We start from the raw sequence: 25,867 nt of genomic DNA on the forward strand, positions 1-25,867 counted from the left end.
AAAGTAGGGAGGTTATGTTACAGCTGTATACAGTGCTGGTGAGGCCACACCTGGAGTAATGCATGCAGTTTTTGTCTCCTTACTTAAGAAAAGATGTGCTGGCACTGGAGGGGGTGCAGAGAAGATTCACAAGGTTGATTCTGGAGTCAAGAAGTTTGGCTCATGAGGAGAGACTGAGTAGACTGGGATTATATTCATTGACATTAAGTAGAATGAGGGGGCATCTTATAGAAACGTATAAAGTTATGAAGGGAATAGATAAGATTGAAGCAGGGAGGATGTTTCCACTAGCGGGTGAAACTAGAACAAGGGGGCATGGCCTCAAATTAGAGAGAGCAGATGTAGGACTGACTTGAGGAGGAACGTCTTCACCCAAAGGGTTGTGAATCTGTGGAATTTCCTGCCCAGTGAAGTAGTTGAGGCTTCCTCATTGAATGTTTTTAAAGCTAAGATAGGTATTGTTTTAAATAGTTAAAAAAAACTAAGGGTTATGGTGAGAAGGTGGGTAAGTGGAGCTGAGACCACAAAGAGACCAGCCACTATCTTATTGAATGGCGGAATGGGCTCGAAGGGCCAGATGGCCTACTCCTGCTCCTTAGGTTCTTACGTTCCAAGTTAGTTAAACAAGTTTTTCCCTTTGAAACCATGTTGGTAATTCATTATAGTGTTTCTCTTTTCCAGCTGTTCCCTCTTCTCTGCAGTAGTAGGGATTCCGGCTTGGCGAAGCAACCAACCACAACATGCATAACCCGAGCTACAAATCTACTCAAACCTTATTAGCTAGATGTTTCAATTGAAATTTAATACAAAGAGCCATGATATTTTACTTTCAAGTAGGAAAAGTGAGAAGATGCAATATAAACAAACTAATACAATTTTTCAAGAGATTGCATGAACAAATACCTGGGATATACTTACAATCAAAGATTTATGTAAGACAAATTGAGACAGCTGTTAAAAAGCAGTTAGATAGATTGTCACCTGCTAGTTCACTTTCCAGTCTAACAGTGTCCTGTCTTGATAACTGCTGTCCATTTGTTGATCAAACACCTGGAAGTTCCTTCCTGACAACACCGTGGGTGTATATGCACCCCATGGACTCAATAGACAATATTACTTATCAGCACGTTCTTGAGAGCAGTTAGGAATGGTTAAGAATGCTTGGCCTTGCCAGTGATGCCCACTTTTTAGAAAAGATTTTTTTTAAAAACTATGAAGGGTACAAAAGCATGGAAGTTGTTCTTAGCCTTTGTCAAGCACTAGTTAAGTCCAGGATGGAATGTCATGGCCAATTTAGGACATTATTCTTTAGGAAACATGAGAACCTGCATCATATATTTACTAGAATGTTACCAGAGGCTAAGGAACTTCAGTTATATGGAGAGACTAAAAAAGCTGGGGTGATGTTCTTCAAGGTGAAGAGGTCAATGAAAGATTCAATGGAGATGTACAAAATCATTCTACTGAAAGTTTAAATAAATAATTTGTATATTAGGGCCTAAGTCTTCGGGGCAAGAGCTCCCAATAAACCAATAGCACCAATTAAACCTATTAGTCCATGTGAATAGGCAAACCAGTTTGGTCGGTGTGTGGACACAGTGATGATCTCATGTAGGTATCACTGTAATGCACAGTGAGTACATTAGCTATAGGTTGGTCAATGTCCCGAAACCATTCTAAAACTCACTGTTTACTTTCATGCATTCAGTAGCTGTGAGAGACCCGTTACGTAGGGACCTGCTGACCAGGACCACTATAATATATATTTCTTGTTGAGATATCACATTTGAAGAATTTTCTTTTGTTTATTCCTTCATGACAAATGAACATCACTGATAAGGTCAGTATTTGTTGTCCATCCAAAATTGTCCTTCAGCAGAATGGCTTGCTATGGCAGTTTGGAGTCAACCACATTTCTGTGGGGCTGGAGTCACATGGTGGCCGCACAGGGCTGGGACGGCAGGCTTCCTTCTCTAAAGGACGTTACTGAAGCAGATGTTTTTATGGTAGTTAATAATAGTTTGTACCATTACTGAGCTTTCAATTTCAGTTTTATTAATTGAACTTAAATGCTAACAGCTGCCAAGATACATACTTGATAGATAGCTATCTGGAGTCATTTGCATATTCTGTCTTACAAGTAGGTTCTCCTGCCATTGCCACTTTGGGACAAAATAATGGCTAAAATGTTCACAGCGATGCTCCTCAATTTGTTTGTTACACATTACTGTCCCCTCACCCATATGCAGGGATTTAACATTCCAGTGAATTGTACAAATGTCTTTTAACGTAGCGTGACTGGTGCTTGCTACTACTACGAACTCGATCAGTTCCAGCTTGTTGCAGGATGGTATATATCTAATTGATACTGGACCAGACAACCGTCTAACCAGCTCTAAAACTCAAATCTCCTGCTCTGTTTTCAAGTATTATATGCTTTTCATTTTAAATCTGCCTGCATTAACCGTCCTGTAGGCATCTCATGCCATGTTTCCTATGCTGCATACAGCATTTGCGTTCAATATGTGCGCACCCAAACTCATGTTGTTAAACTTGAGCTCAATTCCTCCAGTTATGTAGTTTGTGACAGGCTTGAAAGTTTTTTGTGATTTATGACTGTGAAGAGCATGGTCAGCCAACCTTGGGAATGAGGCTAAGATTTAGTTCTTTAGCCAGTCACTGATAAGTGTGAATGACATTTTTAGCTGTTTAAATACCAGATTACAGAACTGAATGTCTGACAAGTTGTGCTGAGCTGAGAACTGGTTGAGTGCTGAGTAAAGACTTCATAGGAGTATGCCAGGCAAATTGCTAACATCTGGAAAGTAGTTTGAATTCTGGTGATGACCTGCAATTGAATTCATAGAAGGCCTGCGTGTGAAGTCGTATAGTTTGAGAACACTTAGTAACTATTCCACAAAACATTAATTTCAATGTTCAGATATTCACTTTCTTTTATGCTTTGTGCCTTTCAGGTTAATTCTTTGCCTGCAGAGAAATTGCAGGAGATCCAAAAGGCCATTGAGCTATTTTCTGTTGCCCAGGGTCCAGCAAAGAGCATGGAGGAGGCCACCAAACGGAGTTACCAGTTCTGGGACACCCAGCCAGTGCCAAAACTTGGTAGGTATCTGCAATATAGACAGCTTTTTAAGCCTGATCAGGTTGAATGTAACATGGCCATAATATTTGAAGTATCTCTTGAAGGAATAGAGCAATGCTGATACAATTTAGTATTGGCGAAACTCTTCCGTTGATAGAAATGTAACTCCCCTGCTTTTCCTTCCTTATGTATCACTCCTCTATATTACTCTCTGTAAACTTCAATTCATTCAAAGTTATGCCATATTAATGCTCACTGACCTACATTGGTTCCCATTCGTGATACCTTGAATTGAAAAACTTTCATCTTTCTTTTGAAATGACTCCATGGCTTCGTCACTCCATATTTCCATTATCGCCTCCAATTTTGCAACATCTGAAGGCAGGCAATTGCCTAGTGATACTAAGGGAGACTATGGCTTAGTGGTATTATCACTGGACTGTTAATCCAGAGATCCAAGTGATGTCCTGGGAACCTGTGTTCAAATCCTGCCAAGGCAGATAGTGGAATTTGAAATCCATAAATGTCTGGAATTAAGAGTCTAATGATGACTGTGAATCTATTGTTGATTGTTGGAAAAACCCATTGGGTTTATTAATGTCCTTTAGGGAATGAAACTGCCATCTTTATCTGGTCTGGTCTACATATGATCTCAGGCCCACAGCAATGTGCTTGACTCCTAACTGCCCTTTGGGCAAATAGGAATGGGCAATACATGCTGGCCTAGTCCTCATGCTGTGAATGAGTAAAATAAATCTGAGATCACTGCTCCTCCATTCCCAATTGTAGCATCCAGTTTTGTCTTTAGCTGCCAAAACCCTGAACTCTGGAATTGCCTGTCTAAGTATCTCTGCCTCTTCACATCTCTTGCTCCTCCTTTAAGATATTCCTTGAAACTTACCTCTTTGATATAACTGTTGCTCACCTGACCAAATATATGACCAGCCACCAAAATCTGTGCTCGTTTCACATTTTTACTTCCAATGGACCCTTACTGTCTGTGTTAGATAGTGATACTGCCATGAATTTCTTTGGAAATACTGAGGATCTTGCATCTGTGAAAGTGGTCCTACAACAATGTCTCCTCACCTATTCTTTACTCTTGTGCAACTTGACAGAATGGACTAGCTGACTGGCCCTTCCAAGAGCTGGCCCAGACACAATTGGCCATGTAGCCTCCTTCTGTACTGTAAAATCCTATGTTTCTATTCATTCCTGAGTTGACCCTGTCTTTAAGTCAGAAATATCATTAGGGAGCATGAATGCTGGGGAAATGTACAACTCTTTCCCCCCCTTCCTCTGCCCCAAGGATAAAATGCTGTTTTATTGAAATATTTAAGACACTGGCTGCAATTGAATGGTAGCAATCAGCAGCAGTGTTATTTTTGGAAAAGGAATGCAGAGTGCTCAGAGAATAGTAGGGCTGGATGAAGTTACCTTTGTTCCCTGATTTTTGCTTAGCAAGGTCTTCATTGCAGCCACACCTTCTCCATCATAAACTTCATTACAGCAAGTTATGGGTTCATGTTATGCAAGAGAAGCCATTCACAAGTGGAGTTCACCATTCTTGCAAACCTGTTGGCTATCAAAGTGACTGTGGCAGTCTGGGTGAATTGCTTATTTTCTTCGAGCATTCTCTGTAATAGTGATCCTACCTGAATACCCTGTCCTTTGTTTTGTTCATCAGGTCTAGATCTATTGACCTTACCCCAGAACTTACCAATAACCAATTTTTGGAATTTTTAACCACATAGTTATTGAAGTGGGTTGTTAAGTATATTCAAGGCTGAGGTCTGCAGATTTTAATCAGTAAGGGAATCAAATGTTATCGGGAAAAGGCTAGAAAATGGATTTGAGCATTACCAGGTCCACCATGATCTCGTTGAATGACAGAGCAGAGTGGAATCGCCTATTTCTGCTTCTACATATTTTATGTACCTTCAACTAATGGAATTGTTACATGCCCTATGACTTGTGTAGGGTAACATGCTGTCTATCTATAACCTGTGTAGATGGTTGTATCTGACAACTGGAATAGCAATGGAGGATGTGCCCAAAACAATGATCGTGCCCACACAGTCTTGCAGTTTAGATTCTTCACGGATAATGAAATGAATTCTCTTCTTGTTTTGCAGGTGAAGTAGTGACAGTCCATGGCCCAATTGAGCCAGACAAAGATAATATTCGACAAGAGCCCTATAGCCTACCGCAGGGATTTCTATGGGATGCCCTAGACCTTGGGAATGCTGAAGTGGTAAGCCATTGTTGAATGAGTGCACAGTGATTACTCTAAAAGATTTGTCTTGATGGCCTGAATATCCAAATTGAGTGGACTATGTGTGATCTTCTAAGTATTAGGAGGATATTGCGTACTGCACTCTGTTAAAACAGTCCCTTGCCCTCGGGCTGGGATCAAGTCTCCTCCAGCCACCAATTCAAAGTGTTGTGCAGAGTCTGATCTGGTCCTGGGGGCCACAGTTCCACAGTATAAAACCACATTCAGTTCAATACCAACTGGTAGTAATTTCCCAGTCCCAGTCAAACTATGGAATATTGATGTAAGAACTGGGAATAAAATGTCACTGTTGGAAGGGGACATTGCTGTAAGATTGGCAGTGCAACTAACCAATGTTGTCGCTGACCTTGAAGTTTTCAATGCTAATACAAGGTGCTTGATGTAGAATGGGTTCATTCATCAGATTTAATATCACATATCTTGGCATTGAGAAGATTTGATGGTAGGAGGGATGGTATGGGGTAAGGTAATCCAATAAATTTGTGTGCTGATGTGCTGCAAAATAGTGTGGTGGAGCTTGGATTCATAGCTGTGAACAGCCTATGGTATGTGTTCTGGGGAATTCCTTCGTGATTCTGTGCAGGGGTTCTGATCCCTAATAAAGCTCTTGAGGGCAAAATGCCTCCTTCCAGCTGGCCTGGTCACTGGGAACACAAAAAGTCTCAATAGATCTGAGCACCATGAACAAAGCTGCTGATCTGTGACTATGACAGAATAATGGTCAGAATCCTAACTTGATTTATTGTTGTCGCACGTACTGCGATACAGTGAAAGGAATCGTTTTGCATGCTATACAGGTAGATTTTCTGAGGTGCATCAGGGTAGCAGAACAGAGTGCAGAATGTACTGTTACACCTACAGAGAAAGAGCAAAGAGAGAGCGAGAGAGAGAGAGAGATCAGAATTTTCATTTGAGAGGGCCGTTCAAAAGTCCGAAGGTGTTTTTGAATCTATTCATATGTGTATAAGAGTATAAGCAATATTAACAGTCACATAATCCATGCAGAATCTGACCCAAAAACATGAAATGGAGGAAATGTTCAACAGGTCAAACAACAATTTGCAGCACAACTATTCCCTGACCTGCTGAGTGTTGGCAGTGTTTTATGTTTTTATTTCAATTTCTAGTAATTTGCAGTGTTTTCCTGTTAAGTGATTTTGACTCATGCAGTACTGCTAACAAGTGGATTGCATATCAATTAATATTCCATCGGCTGTCTGCTTGTGAGAGGATCAAGAATATACTGAGAATGTATTGGATAGCTTTCATGGAATGCTGATTTGAAACAAACACTTTCAGAATGTGTGCAACAGAGTTGTTTAATTAAAATGCTTTTGTTATGTCAGCAACTTGAGATAAAGTTACAAGCAGTGTCTCACTAAAACATTCTATGTACATTTAATGTTGATTTCTTTGACTATAAAGCACTGACGGGATGCACTGTGTCAAGCTAGGGTATTCTACTAACGCTGATAGCTCAGCTGATGTTAGGGTTTTGTCCTAAAGCTGACCTTATGGTGCAGGGAGTGGGACTGTGCACGAGGATCTGTTCCAATCGTACTCCGGCTTCTTTGTGCCGATTTAGCAAAGAAGCACTGGAGTATGAGGAGGCCATTCAGCTCTTCGAACCTGCTCTGCCATTCATCATGATCATGGCTGATTGTCCAACTCAATAGCCTATTCTCGCTTTCTCCCCATAACCTTGGACCCTATTCTCCCCTTGTGCGATATCTAGCCTCCTCTTGAATACATCCAGTGTTTTGGCATCAATTACTGTGGTAACGAATTCCACAGGCTGACCACTCTTTGGGTGAAGAAATGTCTCCTCCTCTCCATCCTAAGTGGTCTACTCCGAATCCTCAGACTGCGACCCCTGGTTTTGGGCACACCCACCATCAGGAACATCCTCCCTGCATCGACCTTGTCTAGTCCTGTTAAAATGTTATAAGTCGGTATGAGGTCCCCCCTCAATCGTCTGAACATCAGCGAAAACAATCCTAGCTTAGTCAATGTCACCTCATACATCAGTCCCGCTAACTCCCCACTTAAATTCTTTACACTTCACTCCACTTGGCATAGTTAAGCAATATAAGCAGTCATTATCAGAAGTAAGTTTACTTTTCAATAGTATGAATAAGACTTGGATTCAAGATTTTGAATTGTGAGGTTGTTCACCAACCGTGAGTCATAGAAACAGCAGATTTTCTTTTGTACAAATCTTTCTCCTTACTTGACATGGAGCATGAAGAACTGTCGTATTTCGGAATGTTCACATGCAACATACACTGCATGTCAGAAGATGCCACTATAGCTGTATTAAACTTTTAAATAAAATGTAATGTTGGGAGCTCCCCCTTGTTGTACAGTGCAATGTCCTGGTACAACCCTAAGATATATAACCTGTTTGTGTTTGAACACTCAGTTAAAGGAACTGTATACCCTGCTGAATGAGAATTACGTGGAAGATGATGACAACATGTTTAGATTTGATTACTCACCAGAATTTCTACTGTGGTAAGTAGAGTAACCAGTTACATGGCTAGATTTATAAATTTTCTTTCAACTGCAAGAAAATCAGTCCCAGTTCCAGTTCTAATCAAGGCTGTATTTGATCTGGACATGTTAGCATTCTTGGATCAACTGATGACACTTTCTAAAGTCTAGTACCATGAAGACCAGATGCAAAATACAGTTGTCTCTGTGCAACCAGTAACATGCTCTGAGAAAATAATTATTGACCTTATAACGTGAGGGAGATGGGAGCTAAGTTAGCTCAATAATCCTCACCATTTTCTGAAGAGTTAGGCTACCATACAGTCTATGGATGATAGGTTAGTGTGCAATTTGTACTAACTTATACTTTGCTACTTTTTCCTTTTATTAGTTGGAAATTAAGGACCATTCCTATTCCTCAGATAAAATTACCACCATTCCTTTAAATGTGAAATGTCTAGAAATTGTTGAAGTTGAGCAAAAGAGATTTAACATGTAATTATGATTGCTTTGTAAATACTATTCAAATGATTTTTCTAACAAAATTGTTTTCCTATAATCTGAACAAGTTAGCTAAAAATTTGAATTCTTCTCCAGTTCAAGATAGCTGACACATAGATACTGTGTTATGGAATGACAAACAAGCCCTTGGAATATATATAGAATATATGGCCCTTGGAATCTAGAATATGAGCCATATTAGTGTCACTGTAACTAGTTAGTTCAACATGCTTTGTGAAATTAAACTTGTTAATAAATATACATTTGGTACTGGCTTAACAGCAACTGACTTGTTGAAGACAGAAACTTAGTACCGACAATAAGGAGAGTTCTGCACATTGAGTTGCACTTAGGGCCTCATTTTTGTTGGATCCCACAAACAACTGTTAAAAGTGTGGGTAATGCTAGGCTGCTTCATGTGACTTGCTATTGGGCCCAGTACTAACCAGCTCAGTGAAAGAAAGTGAGCAGGTGTTATCAATCAGTGCACCTATGCTTTCAGGGTACATAGTTTCCTTCATGATGAATTTAAGTAAATATATCATTGTTTGTCTCCTTCCCCAGGGCACTGCGTCCCCCTGGCTGGCTGCTTCAGTGGCACTGTGGTGTACGGGTCGTCTCCAACAAGAAATTAGTGGGTTTCATCAGCGCCATTCCAGCTAATATTCAGATTTATGACCAGTATGTAAAATTATATTTAGTTTTGAGACTAATGACAAGCTTTTCTTTCTTGCATTCTGCCTCTTCCTTTGGTGTTGTACCTTCTACTTTCCAAATGTTTGTGGAAATCTACAGACAGTCTGCCACCCTGAGGCTGGGGCGAGCGAACAGAGTTTATGGCAGTGACTTGCTGTGGTCTTGCTTGTGTTTAATTGGAGGAAGTTGTGCTTACCTAAGCTGATTGTATCAAGGCAGTGGAGGGACCAAGAGCTGGTAATGAGATTGAACTTGGAACAGTGCAGGCCCACGATGTTGTGCTGACCTATTATCCTACTAAGATCAAACTACCCGGCATACCCTACATTATACTCTCAACCATGTGCCTCTCCAGGAGTCGCTTAAATGCCTTTAATGTATCTGTCTCTACTGTCACTGCCAGCAGTGCGTTCCACGCACCCACCACTCTATAAATCTAGATGCCATTACCCATGGAAACTGACACCATTTTGGATGTTTGCAAGGTCTAGACCTATTATGCATAGGAGATTCTGGATGTGAGTTTGCTCGCTGAGCTGGCAGGTTAGGTTTTTTTTCCATCCCCTGAGAAAAAGAACAGAAAATGACATCACCAACCCAAGGAAACCTAACCAGATAAATAGAAAGCGGGACATAACACCAGCGCTTCGTCGGAGGCTCACTGATGATGTTACCTAGAATGGTGACGAAACGTCTGAAAACTAACCTTCCAGCTCAGCGAGCAAACTCACATCCAGAACCTCAACCTGAGCTACAAATCTTCTCAAAACTCGCTATGCATAGGAGGGTTTAGAAGGATATGGGCCATGTGCAGGGAACTTGGGTTAGTGTGGGTGGACATTTTGGATGGCATGAACCAGTTTGAGCCGAAGGGCTTGTCTTCACGCTGTAGGACTCTATCAGAAATAAGTGGGGGCCAAGTATAGATTTATCGGAGATGTTAGAGAGATTGCCACTATCTGAGCCATGTTAAGTTTCCTTTTCGGGTTCATTCTTACAAATTCAAATAAGTCCCATGGGTTTCCTTCATAACATGCAAACTTTTTGAACAAATAGGCTCCACCTTGTTACAATAGAAGCGCCTCTGCTTCCATTTTTCACCACCACCAGTATATCCTCCTCTGATCTGAGGAGGAGACCATGGAACATACCCAGCAATTCATTCTTTTACTTGCGTCCTTTCACTCTCATTTTCGATCCGTTTTGAGTTTAAAAGGTGATGGATAAAAGATTTAGTTTTATGGATTAGTTCGCAATTGTCAGCTGTTATCACTCTTGTCCTTAACATGGCTTCTTATTACTGAAGGTGATGGTTTTTTAAATTCTTCTGAGAAGCAATCTCCTAAGAGTTTCTACATGGTTTCAGCATCTAATCCTCAAATCTACCTGTGAAAATTACTTTGCTTCATCCTTTCAATGCAATATAGCTTTGTCCAGACCATTTACTTAAATTCCAGAATCTTCATCTATAGGTGTCAGGCACAATATAGTTTTTTAATAGAATTATAATGCTGAAAATCCTCCTTTGATAGTGAAGTATAAATTTCCTGTCCTTTACCTAACAACTTACTGCACACGAACAATGGCAAGTCCTCTTGTCCACTTGATAAGTGTGAGGTCATCCATTTTGGTAGGAATAACAGCAAAATGGACTATGTTTTAAACGGTAAAAAATTGCAGCACGCTGCTGTGCAGAGGGACTTGGGTGTCCTCGTGCATGAAGCGCTGAAGGTAGAATTGCAGGTGCAGCAGGTGATTAAAAAGGCAAATGGAATTTTGTCTACCATTGCTCAAAGGATGAAGTTTAAAAACAGGGAGGCTATGCTGCAGCTGTACAGGGTCCTGGTGAGGCCAGACCTGGAGTACTGTGAGAGATAATGGGAACTGCAGATGCTGGACAATCCAAGATAATAAAATGTGAGGCTGGATGAACACAGCAGGCCAAGCAGCATCTCAGGAGCACAAAGGCTGACGTTTCGGGCCTAGACCCTTCACCCCTCCTTGACCTGTCCATCTTCCCTGGACTGACCTATCCCCTCCCTACCTCCCCACCTATACTGTCTCCACCTATCATCTTTTCTCTCCATCTTCGGTCCGCCTCCCCCTCTCTCCCTATTTATTCCAGAAACCTCACCCCATCCCCCTCTCTGATGAAGGGTCTAGGCCCGAAACGTCAGCTTTTGTGCTCCTGAGATGCTGCTTGGCCTGGAGTACTGTGTGTAGTTTGGTCTCTTTACTTGAGAAGAGATATACTAGCACTGGAGGGGGTGCAGAGGAGATTCACTCGGTTGATTCCAGAGTTGAGAGGGTTGGATAATGAGTAGAGATTGAGTAGACTGGGCTTATACTCATTGGAATTCAAAAGAATGAGAGGTGATCTTATAGAAATATATAACATTATGAAGGGAATAGATAAAGTGGAGTCAAGAAGGTTGTTTCCACTAGTAGGTGAAACTAGGACTAGAGGTCATCGCCACAAAATAAAGGGAAGCAGCTGTAGGACTGAGGTCAAAAGGTTGTGAATCTGTGGAATTCCCTGCCCAGTGAAGTTGTTGAAGCTACCTCACTGAATGTTTTTAAGGCAGGGCTAGATAAATTTTTGAACAGTAAAGGAATTAACGGTTATGGTGAGTGGGTGGGTAAGTGGAGCTGAGTCTCAAAGTTCCGCCATGGCCTTATTAAATGGCGGGGCAGGCTCGAGGGGCCAGATGGCCTACTCCTGGTCCTTGGTCTTATGTTCTTATTTCAGTTGTCTAGCCATTTCCCCAAATAACATGAAGCATACTTCCACATCATTTGGCTCAAATTTTGATAGGGTCTGTGCAAACTTAGACATTTCCTTACTGGGCTTCAAATATTGTTGTAAATTCTCAATGCCAGAGCCTGGATCAGTGTCTGAAGTCTCCTGTTTCAACAGCATTGTTTTAAGAATATATTTATGTTCCTTTGCTTTGTCATCTCTTTGCAATTCTAATTTTAATTTTCTCATTTTGATTTACTGTCCTATTGATTCCATTTTGATTCATTTAATCTTTTCTGCCATCTTTAGTTTCTTCATTCCCTCCTTGTGCTCAAGCCACTTTAACCATAACTGTTCAGGAGGGAATGATATACTTTTCTTACCATACAGTAATTGAGAGATCCATGTAGTAGGACCTGCGTTTGAATCCAACCACGGCAGCTGGTGGAATTTGAATTCAATAAAAGTCTTGAACTAAAAGATCTAATGAAGATCATGAAACCTTTGCTCATTGTCAGAAAGTCCATCTGATTCATTAATATCATTTAGGGAAGGAAACAGCTGTCCTTACCTGGTTTATCATACACGTGACTCGAGACCCACAGCAATGAGGTTGACTATTAACTGTCCTTCAAAATGGCCAGTCCGGTAACTCAGGCCAATCAGTCTCTAGAAAGTCTCAGAAAAGAAATGAAACTGGCATTGCCCAAGGCACTGGAAACTACAATGACAAAAACAGCCCTGTTGGCCTTCAAAGTCCTCCTTAAAAATGTGAGGACGAGAAAAACGTGCTTGACATCGTCCTCATCAATCTGTCTGCAGTAGCTGGGTTTGTCAGTGATAGTGCCTGTAAGAGCAGTTGCTGCAAAGACCCACCTTCACATTGAGAACATCCTTCATCGTGTTGTTTGACACTATACTGTGCAAATGGGACAGAATTTGAACGGATCTAGCAACTTAAGACTGCGCATTCACAAGATGATGTGCACATTCATCATCAACAGAATTGTGCTCCAATATAATCGGCGCCATCCCTGACCTGGCATACCCCTCACTATAAACCATTGAGCCCAGGGGATCACCCTGGTGTAGTTAAGTGTGCATGAGGGCATAGCATCATTGAACCCCTACAGTGTGGAAGTAGGCCATTCTATCCATCAAGTCTGCACCACCCCTCTGAACAGCATCTTAACCAGACTCACCCCCTATCCCTGTAACCCTGCATTTCCAGAAGCTAACCCACCTAGCCTGCACGTCCCTGGACACTAGACAATTTAGCACAGCTAATATACCCTAATCTTAGGGTGGCACGGTGGCTCATTGGTTAGCACTGCTGCCTCACAGTGCCAGGGGTCCGGGCTCAATTCCACCCTCAGGCGACTGTCTGTGTAGAGTTTGTACATTCTCCCCGTGTCTGCATGGGTTTCCTCTGGGTACCCCGGTTTCCTCCCACAGTCCAAAGATGTGCAGGTTAGGTGGATTGGATAAGCTAAATTGCTGTAGTGTTCAGCAGTCTGTAGATTAGGGGGATAGGTCTGGGTGGGATGCTCCAAGGGTCCATGTGGACTTGTTGGGCTGAAGGCCTGTTTTCACACTTTAGGGATTCTATGATTATATGAACCTGCACATCTTTGGACTATGGGGGGTGAAACCAGACCACCCAGAGGAAACCCACACAGGAACAGGGAAGAGGTGCATATTCCACGTAGACGGTCGCCTGAGGCTGGAATTGAACCGAGCTTCCTGATGCTGATGCCATTGAGCTACTGTGCTACCCCAGGAGGAACACTAGGCATATCAAAATATGAGTTGTCAAATCTGAAACTACAAAACATGCATACTGGTATTGCCAAACTTGAATCAGCAGCAAGTGATAGACAGATCTGATTTGATTTGGTATTGTCACGTACCTCAGTACGCAAAAAGCATGCCCTTTAGATTTGAAATTTGAGAGGCCTATTTAGCAGTATAATAACAGTAGAGAAGCTGTTTTTGAACCTGTTGGTACGTTTGTTTAAACTTTTGTACCTTCTCCCTTACGGAAGATATTATAACTGGGATTGGAGGGATCTTTGAAAATGTTGGCTACCTTTCTGCAGCCATGAGGAGTATAGTTGGAGTCAGTGGATGGGAGGTTGGCTTGTATGATGGTCTGGGCTGTGTCCATAACTTTCCATAGTTTTTTACGGCCCTGGGCAGAGCAGTTGCCATTCCAAGCAGTGATGCATCCAGATTGAATGCTTTCTATTCATAGGTGTACCTATGAAAGACGGTGAGGTTCCTTATGGACATGCCATATTTCCTTTGCCTGTTCATCCGCGGGAACCTTTATTGCACCTCCTTGACTGTCATATCAACCTGGGTTGTCAGGGCAGGTAGTTGGTTATCATAACCCCTAGGAACCTGACCCTCTCAACCATCTCTATCTCCGCTCCATTGATGTAGATAGGGGCGTGCCCTCTTCCTTGCTTCCTTTTGATGATCGGCTCTTTAGTTTTGCTGATATTGAGGGACAGATTGTTAGCTTTGCACCATACCACCAAGCATCCTTTCTCCTCCTGTCTCATCACTGGATGTCTCTGCAGGAGTTCCTAAGGTTAGTGTTCTGGGCCCAACCATCTTCAGCTGCTTCATCACAGTGAGGTTAGAAGGAGGGATGTTTGTTGCTGATTGCATAGTTGATGATCAGCAACATTTGTAATTCCTTGGAAACTGAAGCAATTACATCCAAATGCAGCTGTACCTGGACAGTAGCCAGCCTTGGGCTGTAAAGTGACAAGTAACATTCATGCCACGCAAATACTAAGCAGACCATCTCCAGCAAGAACAAATTTATGCAGTGTCTCTTGTCATCCAGTGCATTACTATCACAGAATTCTGGGTGTTGCTATTGCCTAGAAACTGAACTAGATTGACTATAGAATCAGAATAGCCTTTATTGCCACATGCACTCGAATGAGTGCAGTGAAAAGTTTGTACTGTCGCCTCTCAGCGCCATCTTAGGTATAGAGTACCTAGGTTAAAATACTGTGTTGCAGAGTTTAAAAAAAGGTTAGCATGGCAACAGAGTTTTTAAAAGTCCAGAATGATGATAAAAGTAACTAAGTATTTAGGTTCCAGCTCCCCTTCTTCATCCCCTGCTAGCCCAGAACATGAGGCCACGCTGCCTCCACCCATTGGCCTCCATCCAGGATCTGCTCTGCTGCTGCTGGACCTGGCCCATAAATCGGCCGGCTTGCTCCTCCAAGGGACTCAGACCGTGCACTCAGCTCCTGCTGAGGCTTGGCCACGATCTGTCTCCCTCGACTTCATGCTGCAGGCAGGGCAGGGCAGGGCAAACAAAAGTTGGGAGTGGAAGGAAGAAAAAGCTAGAAAGAAGAGGGAAAAAAACGAAAGAAAAAAACATTCTGGCGAGCAGAGGAGGCCCAACTGGCGATTCCTACTCTGCCGCCATCTTGGAGCCCTATGAGCCGGTTAGAGCCTAGGATAGCCCGTGATGACTAACTCACATCCTGACTTCTCAAAGCCTGTTCAGCATCTACAAAGTACATGATAGGAGAGTGATGGAACACTGTGTACTTGCCTGGATAAATGCAATTCCAGCAATACTCAAGATGCTTAATGTCATCCAGGCAAAGTGCATCCTATGTCCAAACATACATTGTTGTAGGTGATGGAGTGCATGTACCATCTGCAAAATGCATAGCAGTTATTCACCAAGGCTCCTTTGATACCACTTTTTAAACCCAGGACCACTTCCTTCTTTGGGACAAGAGCAGCAAGTACATGGGTATGCAACTATTGCAATACCACTCCATGCCACTCACCCTTCTGACTTGGAAATATAATGTTTCCTCTAAGCTGCAACCGACGTTCTGATGCAAATTGCATTATGGATTTACGGTTCTGGAAGTTGCAGACCTTGAGAACTGTGCAGAAAAAAAGAAAACTGCACACCAATAGTCAAACCCCACTAATCCTGGAATTATCATAATAGTTAAAGATTTTATAGAAGTGCACAAAACTCCATTCCCTTGTCTTTTAAACCTAAGTTGACAGGGAAGCCTGTACTTATCAAGAATTATTGCTTGTTACAACTAAATAGATTGTAGCTACGTGTAAATAATAATGAACCACTGATATAAAACTCTGCTAGTTAAAACTGTAACCCCCTTATAAATCTACCCCCTAGACACAGCCATATGCAAACACGCACACCCCCAAAAAACACGTGGTGTCATTGGCAAGGGAAGAGACGAGGAAATTAGTTCAATGGCTGCTGTCTACACAGTTGTTTACAGCTGAGCAAAGAAATTTCACCTCATCTCGGGACAAAACAGCCTGCCACTTATTCTGACCTACCTTGTTCTGACTGCCCCAGCCGGATGGAACATCATCCCTGTCTAGCCCTGTCTACATCTTATACCTCTCAATCAGCGCTCCTCATTCTTCTAAACTTCAAATGTATACAGACCCTGTTAACTCAATCTATTTTCATATGAGAACCCTGCCATTTGAGGAATCAATCTGATGCGCCTTTACTGCATTCTTTCTATTGCTGAGGGTAAGGAGATCTAAGCTGCCCAAAGCAATCTGGGTGTGGTCTCTGTACAACTTTCAAAAATTTATTCACATGTGGGTATTACTGGCTCAGCCGCATTTGCTACGCACCTCTAATTGATCATAAAGCAGTTATGAATCAACCACATTGCGGTGGGAGTCACACGTAGGCCGGACCAGGTAAGAATGACAGATTTTCTGCCATAAAAGACATTTGTGAACCAGATGGGTTTTTAATTACAACCTATAGTGTTTGCACGGTTGTCATGAGACTAGTATTTTATTTGGGCTATTTCACCATCTGCCATTGATTTGAATGCATGTCTCCAGGAAGTTATTCTGGGTTCTGGATTATCATTCTCACGTCATTGCCACCACATTCTCCCTTTCCATTAGTTTCAGCACATTTGTTCTCATCCTCCAGAACTTGCTCCTGCCTAACTTTGTTTTCCTCACCAAGATGAGAATATAGTTCCTGTGCATATTCCCAGAATTTCAACTTTGTTCTTTGACCCTGTGCTGTTTGCCCACCCTTTGCTGTGAAACCTTTTGGCCATTTCATTTTCTGGAAATCTCCTTTTTGTTTCTTTTACAACCTTTCTCCAAACCCGAAAAACGTGCTTTTAAAGAGTAGAAAGGCTTGATGGGAGCGGAGGGAGTGTATGCCAGGTATTGATAGGGTATGGGTGTTTGTGTGCCAGGTGGTGAGTTTTGGTTTGATGGGAGATTCCAGCAGATGGTGTGGCAATCAGTGAGGAAGTTGGTACGTACCAGGCAGTGGGGATGGAGATGTCTGGCAATGAGGATGGGCTTGGAGTGTCAGACAGACAGTGGGAGGGGATGTTGAGCATTGGGGCTGTCATTCAGTGAGGTTGTGGGGCAAGTAAGTGGGAGAAATCTTTAACACTGCAACTCCTTTCCCCAAAGATGCTGCATAACCTGCTGCTTTTCTTTGATTTTCAGTGTTTTATTTAGTTTATATTCTAATATTTCTTGTTTTATTTTTCTGGCAGTCTGAAGAAGATGGTGGAGATTAATTTTCTGTGTGTGCATAAGAAGCTGCGCTCCAAACGTGTGGCTCCAGTCCTGATCCGCGAGATCACCAGGAGAGTCAACCTCGAAGGCAGCTACCAGGCTGTGTATACAGCAGGTGTAGTACTGCCAAAACCTGTAGGCACTTGTAGGTGAGATCCATCTTGATGAGTAATACATGTTTAATTTTTTAAAATTTAATCTATTTTAAAGCTAACCTGTTCTGAGATGTTATTACACACCTCTGGTGCAGGTAGGATTTGATTCCAGGCCTCCTGGTCCTTGGAGTAGGAACACTTCCACTGCACCACAAGAGGGTCTCTACGAAATACGTGCATGTTTTACATCAACTTCAGCTGATTTATACCTAATTACAATTATCTCTAACAGCAAATACAATGTAAAGCTCACTCCATGCTGTTTTTATCAGACATTTTCATGGCAAGTAAATTAATGCATTAAGATCACACAAGGCTTACTATTTCATCTGCATTTAGCAGGTGGTTGAGGTGTGGTTGCAGAGGGATTTGGATGATCCTGAAGAGTGGGAGATAGGATTCCTGGGTGTTGGAAAGAGAGCCCTTGTTATCTTTCTGTGGAGTTGTAGCTGTATGGATGGGTGGATGCCTCGGGTGTGCAGGGATAGTAGATGGGGAATCCCAGGTGCAACAGGATGTGTTCCTGTATGTCAGACTGGATGCATTGGATTATAGTAGGTACAATCTGTGCGAAAAATTGCACCACTGGCTGATGAAGTATAGCAGTGTGCTCCATATATAGCCAGGTGCACACCTGCAACTCTCTGTACTCTTCAACATACCTGTTGTTCTGTAAGCCTCTGGCCTCCAGGTATAGCTCCCTGCCTGAATAATATTGACTGATGTCCCTTGATATCAAGGCTGCATTTGACCAAGTATAGCATCAAGGAGCAAAGTCTTTGCAGTTTGGGACCCTACCTGGCACATAAGAAGACATATGTGGTTATTGGAGATTAGGCATCTCAACTCCAGGGCATCTCTGGAGGAGTTCCTCAGGGTAGTGTCCTTGGCCAAACCGCATTCAAATTCTTTATCCATGACCTTCCTTCCATCATAAGGTCAGATATTTGCTGATGATTAGACAATGTTCAGTACAATTCACGCCTCCTCAGATACTAAAATGGTCCATATTCAAATGCAACAATATCCAGGCTTAGGCTGACAAGTGGCAAGTAACGTTTGTACCACACAAATGCCAGGCAATGACTGTCACCAGTCAGAGATAATCTGACCACTGTCCCTTGATATTCATTGGGCGTGCCACCACTGAATTCCTCACCATCAACATCTTGGCCGTTACCATTAATCAGAAACCTAGCTGGACTTACCATATAGATACAGCAGCTACAAGACCAGTTCACAGTTTAGGAATATTACTCACCTCCTGACCCTCCAAATCCTGACCACCATCTGCAAGGCACAAGTCAGAAGTATGATGGAATACATGGATGAGTGCACCTCCAGCAGCACTCAAGTAGCTTGACACAATCCAGGACAAAGCATCCGCTTGATTGGCACCACATCCACAAGCATTCACTGCCTTCTCCATGGATGCTCAGAAGCAGCAGTATGTACCATCTACATGGTGCGCTGTAGAAATCCACCCAAAAAGGCAAAGGCAGCAGATACATGGGAACACCACCACTTGGAAGTTCCCCTCCAAACCACTCACTAACCTGATTTGGAAATATACTGTAGTTCCTTAGGTGTCATTGCATCAGAATACCAGAATTACCTCACTAAAAGCATTGTGGGTCTACCAATAGCGCAGAGCCTGCAGCAGTTCAAGAAGGCAGCTCATAACCACCTTCAATGGCAGCAAGGGACAGGCAATGCATGCTGGCCAGCCAGCAATGTCCATGTCATGAGTGAATAATGAAGACGTGGGAAACTATTCCATTGTCTCTCTACTCATGTCCAGTGACGGTCAGTGAGTTAGTTCCCTTATTAGTGTAATCCCAGCACCTCGGACTAGACAAAGCCATTCTGTTCACTTGGTGCAGGATATTGGTTAAACAAATGGTCATTCCTTTTCAGTAGGCAATAAAACTGATTCTGCCACTGATTGTGTGACAGACCATGGGTTATGCTATTTCTGTTAGTAAAGACGTTGTCAATTGAGCCTTTGACTTGTGAGCACTTTCAAAGTGATACTGCTTAGAGGGTAAATTTGTGTCTAAGGGAATGTGCAATTTTCTAGTTGCCTCTGGAAACATATAAACCTCTCCCTCTCCCTGTAGTTTCCATGTAGTTAGAAACACAGCAATGGGAGAAGTCATTTCAGTCCCTCAGAGCAAATGCCCCATTTTTGATCATGGCTGATCGTCTACCTCAGCACCAAATTCCTGCTGTACTCCTGTATTCCTTGATGTCATTAGCACCTAGAAATCTGTCCGGAGCTTATTCAATGACTGAGCTTCCATAACTCTCTGTTTGAGAATTCCAAAGATTCACCACCCTCTGAATGAAGAAATTCCTCCTCATCACATTCCGAAATGGCTTGCCTTTTATTCTGAGACCATGTCCCATAGTTCCAGACCCTAGAGTAAGGTGGAGCTTTCTTTCTGTGTCAGCTCTGTCTATCCCTTTAAGATTCTTGTAAGTTCCTAAGAGATCATGCTTCATTCTTATCCTGTCTCTGTCTCTTCAATCTTCCCTCATGATGATCCCGCCATCCCATGAATTGGTCTGGTGAACCTCCATTACATTCCTCCGTAAATTTCTGATTCTACTGGCTGTTGGAGGAGAGGGTCATGGCTGTGGGGCTGACCAGAGTCAGGGACACGGTGGGGGCCTGGCCTGGAAACTGCCACAGGAATGGACACATAGGGCAGTGATAAAATGTTTGTTGAAGGCCAATCGTTAATCCTTTAAAAACTAGCCATTGCCTATCAACTGTCAAACGTTGCCATACACTTTTCTACACCAGCGCAGCCAATTTGCTCCTCATACCTTCGTAAGTTTCCCTTGTTTAGATTTATGACTAATTTCAGATTTGAACCATCTCTTTATCAAACTTAATGGAAAGTTCTAACATACTATGGCCACAATCTCTAAAGGTTATAATTTTACCTTTCTCATTTCATAATTCTAGATCTAAAATAGCCTACACCGTAATTGCCCCCAAAGTCTGCCTCGAACACATTCGAGGAAATCCTTCCCTGCTGCATTGATCTCGTTGTATTTATCCAGCCTGTATAGAGAATGATGGTGACCACTGTAATCCCTTTGCTACAGGCATCTGTAATTTCCTGATTTGAACCGTGCCCTGTATTTCCACTTTTGTTTGGTGGCCTATAAGCCACTCGGGTATTTGATATCCCCTGTTTCTTGGCTCCATCCAAATAGATTCTACCTTGCAGTCTTTCTTTTGGAGATACTACTTCACTACGATGATCCCATCCCTTATAATCAGCACAACCCCACTTCCTTTTCCTTTTACCTATTCAAGCCGAATGTCAGTTTTCCTTTCGTATTCAGTAACCAGTCTTGGTCATTTTGCAGCCGTGTCTCTGTATTGGCAGTTTAATTTTTACTTCAACTTATGCTGACACCATCAATTCAGCTATCATGTTGTGAATGCTGCATTAATTTAGAGTGCTCTTACTTCCAGCTTTCCAATCTAAAGTATTCTGTAGTATGATTCTGGTTCATTCTAGGATTTACAGCTTCTCTCCTGTCCATAACCAGCTTTGTTTTTAATCTATCTGAATTGCCTCTGGTTATCATTACCCTGTGGTATAATCTGTGTGTGATAGTAGCAATGCTCAGGTGCAGTCTGGAGTGTGGTGCACAGTTGGAGTGTTTAGGTGCAAACTTGTCATGTCTTGGAGACTCTTGCTATGTTTAGAGGGTGTTATTTCCAGGAGTCAGCCCAGGAGTATGTTTTGCATTTGATGTGAGTTAGGGTGTAGGACAAGGCACGCGTCACAGTATGCAAAGCTCTCTGTTATGTCAGTGACTGACTAGAGTATTCTGTGATCTGTTGGGCAGGTACTGGCACAGGTCACTGAACCCACGCAAACTAGTAGAGGTGAAGTTCTCCCATCTGAGCAGAAACATGACTATGCAACGAACAATGAAATTATATAGACTGCCAGAGGTGAGCCTAAATACTGTGTGTCTCAGTAAAACCTGTCTTTAAACATTACTTGTGTCTTGTGGGTCGAATCTGCTGCCCTCATTATCATCTTAAACATTGGCCCTTCTTTCTTTCATCTTTACATGTCTTTCTTTTTGCTCATTTCTAATTAGTGAGTAGCTAAGCAGCAAGTTAACTAATCGTATTGTTTGCCTCCAATATTTTCCATTTTAACCCTAATCATGTTTCACTGACGGAACCCTAAGGCCATGACTGGTCCTTGCTCACCTTTGATAAAACAATTACTGCATCACAAAAATATTCCCAAACAAATTGTAGGCTTCCCCTGAACTTTCAACTTTCCCACCATTCCAGAAGTTCACATTCCCTCAGGATTTGGGCTGGAACTCATAAACGTCTTCTTGTTGCCCAGAGGAACCTCATAGAGGAAATGATATTCTAACTGGAATGAGAAAAGTTCTTCATGAATATCGTCTTGGTCACATTTGGCCTTTGCTGATCAAGACAGCAAACTGAGAAATGATAAGTGCAGGACGACTGTTGAAAAATACTGTGCAGTGTCTTAAATACCAGCAACAAGGAATGAAGACAAAAACATTGTAGGCAATCAGTTCTATAGCCATTTGTGGGAGACTAGCTCTGTATCCGAGGATGAGCTGAATGGTCTCCCTGATCTCCATCCAGTTAAATATGTTAAAATAACACAATGGCAGATGGTGGAGATCTGAAGGAGGTTCATTGGAAATGAAGTTGTTACTCTGTTTTCCCTCCACAGATGCTGCCAGACCTGCTGAGTTTCTCCAGCAATTTCTGTTTTTTTGTTTGTTTAAGTGCAATGTTCTGCTCATGAACAGACTCTAATCTCCATAACTTATTCCAGCTCATAACCCTCTGATAACTTTGCATTCCCCTTGATTCTGGCCCACCGCCATTGAGCATAATCTTCTTCCCAATATTGACTTGTAAGCACCTAGGTACTAAGCTCTTCAGGTCTCTCTGCCTCTTTTGTTTAAACTGCTTCTTAAAGTCTACCTTTCCATCTAAGCTTTTAGTTATCTCTGCTAATATCTCCTCTCAAGATTATTGTCACAGTTTGTCTGAATATGCGCATGTGAAGCACCTTGGGATATTTGCAAAGGTAAATGTGCTGTGCAGATATAAGATATTATTTGTAGTCCAGTAACAACCTTTTGTGCTTAGGTGGTTAAATAACTAGCTGAACAGTTGAAATGGAGATCTAACACTAAATTCCTACAACCTATGCCCATTTACTGACACTGCTGATCAAGATTTCCTTAAGCATTTTTTTGCATCATTGCTCTAAGCAGAAATGTTTAATGGATTTTTGACGATAGTAACTTGGAGACATTGTGCTGAACCTCTTGACCACTGATCAGGGTAATCCAAAGTTCAAACTTTCAAACTGCTCAAAACCTTAGCTATTGAGCATTCCCTGAAGGAATGAGATGCTGCCTGACCCTGGAAAGTACCTGAAGTGAGAAGAATCATGCTGTGTAATTTGTGCTTAATTGTAGCTTCTAAGGCAGAAGGTCATTGACACAAGTTTTGCTCCAGAGACTTGGCCACAGAATTCAGGCTGATACACCAGTGCTTTGTTACTATGCTCTCTTTCTGATGAGACACTCAGCTGAACTCTGGCTGTCCGCTTGTGTGGATATGAACAATCTAGTGACATTATTTAGAGCAGAACACAGAGCTGGGCATCTCCAAACCAGCATTTATCCCTAAGCCAACAGCCCTAAAACAGATTGTTATTACATTGTTTGTGTGGAATCCTTTAGAATGTAAGGTGGCTACTGCATTTTTCCTGACTAGTATTCACTCTCTGACTGCATTGCACCCCAAACCCAGTTCTTTGAATCACAGATGATTGAGGAGCATAAAAAGCACCTCTAGCAGGCTCCAGTGCCTGCTTACTAACCGCTGGCATTGCTGCAAATTAATTATTTTGCTTTTTAAAGCTCTATAGAATGGTTTGAGGCTTGAATTGCTTATTAAGTACAAGTCCTTTCTTCAAACAGATATAGTAAAGATTTTGTGAGAATGTGGACTGCAGTTTTTATCGGCTCATTGGTGGTGCTGCTGACAAGAACAATTTCATAGTTTTGCAATGAATGGCACCACCAAGGAGACATTACTGGGACTGCACCTGACAAAACACACAGGCAGCCTGGGAATTTAAAGTGTATTGTTGGAATATCCTGTCTGATGGAAATGTTCATGGTGGATCCACCCACTTGTCTGACAGCATTACACCCCAAGTCCAGTTTCCAAGTCAAAGATGGTGAAAGTGTGTGGAGGACTTCTGGCAGGTTCCTGTACAGTGCACAGTTGCTGCACTTCTGTTGCTGCCTTGCACCACCTATTGTCCACCTTGAGGCACAGTCCCTGGAATAGAAATACAGAAAGGTGTTATGGCTGTGGGGAGTAGCTGTTAGGGGGTGCAGCCACAGGTGACACTGACTGTGGAAAATGGAATTCTTTAACAAGTGGTCTCATAATTTAATGTTTCCATGGGTGAGAATGACTTTTAAGCCTGGGGCAGGGAAAACTGTTAAGGCCTCAAGGTTACCCAAATGAAATGCATGATGACCTTTTATGTCTAGGGCTGTGATTATTGCGTGTTGGGGCAATAGTTGAAGTTAAATTTAACTTAGGGAATAAAATTCCAAACTGACAGCCTGCTTAAGGTCTCAAGTTATTTTCAATATCTGTCAGGATCTCCAGTAACAGGAAAGGGGCAACAAAGGTAATCTGCAATATCCAAGGACTAAGCTAAACGTTGACACAATTGGATTTTATTTTGCAAAAGAGGTTGCGGAGATGTTTTGAAAGGAATTGATCTGAGCAACTTGTACTGGCTCGTGAATAATTCAAATCCTCGGGGGCAAGAGATAAAAATAAATGAAGAATTTAGGGGTAAGTAAAGAACTTAGGAGTGGGAAAGAATACAGTGTTTTTTTTTAAACCAGTCAGTCGTATAGCTGTGATATTGGTTACTGATGTGGAGTAGTGCCTGGATAATTTAATAACCATTCCAGAAATGTATAAGATGTAAGGACTTTATAAAATGGCAGTGATGGTATGTGCATGAAAAGACAGATCCTGGGTCTTTTGCCTGTTTCTGTAAATTCTGATATTTTACTAATGTTCCAGACCACAAAAACGCCTGGCCTGCGACCAATGGAGCGTCGGGATGTGGAACAGGTGTGCAGGTTGCTAAGGGAATACCTGACGCAGTTCTATCTGACCCCAGCAATGAACGAAGAGGAGGTTGCTCATTGGTTCCTACCTCGGGAAAATATTATAGAGACTTATGTTGTTGAGGTATGCCTGACTTACTGAATCTCAATAACTATGGTGGTGAACAATTGCTATGACAACAACTAAATGATAAGTGCAATTTGAATCTTCTGTCCTGAGGCTAATAAATTGGCCAGAGATAAATTTCCCACTCCTGGTTGCTGTCTGGCCACTCCCACAGGAATTTAATATAAATGGATATCGAGTGAGGAGCATTTGGTCTTGGCTGTGACAGTCCAATGGGATCATGATCAGATGGGCCAATGGGCTGAGGAGTGGCAGATTGCGTTAACTTAGATAAATGTGAGGTGCTGCATTTTGGAAAGGCAAATCAGGGCAGGTTTAATACACTTAATGGTGAGGTCCTGAGAAGTTTTGCTGAACAAAGAGACCTTGAAGTGCAGGTTCATAGTTCTTTGAAAGTGGAGTCACAGGTAAATAGGATAGTGAAGGCAGCACTTGGTACGTTTGCCTTTATTGGTCAATGCAGTGAATATAGGAGTTGGAAGGTTATGTTGCAGCTGTACAGGACATTGGTTCAGCCACTTGTGGAGTATTGCTTGCAATTTTGGTCTCCCTCCTATGGGAAGGATGTGGTGGAATCAGAAACGGTTCAGAAAAGATTTACAAGAATATTTCCAGGATTGGAGGGTTTGAACTATTGGGAGAAGCTGAACAAGCTGGGGTTATTTTCCCTCAAGTGTCGGAAACTGACGGGTGATTTTATAGGGGTTTATAAAATTATGAGGGGCATGGCTAGGGTAAATAAGCAAGGTTTTTCCCTGGGGTGTGAGAGTCCAAAACTAGAGGACATAGGTTTAAGGTGAGTGGGGAAAGATGTAAAAGGGACCTAAAGGGAACATTTTCATGCAGAGGGTGGTGCATGTATGGAATGAGCTATTAGAGGAAATGATGGATGCTGGTATAATTACAATATTTAAAAGGCATTTGGATGTAATGGAATGTAATTGGTATGTAATAGGAA

At 42.2% G+C, this 25,867-nt stretch overlaps 1 protein-coding gene across 2 annotated transcripts in view; it reads left to right on the forward strand.

Annotated features, from left to right (window-relative positions):
* LOC125466447 (glycylpeptide N-tetradecanoyltransferase 1-like) overlaps positions 1-25,867 on the forward strand; it is a 60,340-nt gene that overhangs the window by 26,895 nt on the left and 7,578 nt on the right. The window contains exons 3-9 of one of the 2 annotated variants that reach the window (XM_048560966.2): positions 2,976-3,120; positions 5,236-5,354; positions 7,819-7,910; positions 8,955-9,071; positions 17,400-17,570; positions 21,450-21,558; positions 24,736-24,906. In XM_048560966.2, the coding sequence (XP_048416923.1) occupies positions 2,976-3,120; positions 5,236-5,354; positions 7,819-7,910; positions 8,955-9,071; positions 17,400-17,570; positions 21,450-21,558; positions 24,736-24,906 (924 nt within the window). The remainder of the gene's footprint in view (positions 1-2,975; positions 3,121-5,235; positions 5,355-7,818; positions 7,911-8,954; positions 9,072-17,399; positions 17,571-21,449; positions 21,559-24,735; positions 24,907-25,867) is intronic. The other variant, XM_048560967.2, reaches the window with a different exon arrangement.

The sequence above is a fragment of the Stegostoma tigrinum genome, chromosome 31 (genome assembly GCF_030684315.1).
Source record: "Stegostoma tigrinum isolate sSteTig4 chromosome 31, sSteTig4.hap1, whole genome shotgun sequence".
Taxonomy (NCBI): domain Eukaryota; kingdom Metazoa; phylum Chordata; class Chondrichthyes; order Orectolobiformes; family Stegostomatidae; genus Stegostoma; species Stegostoma tigrinum.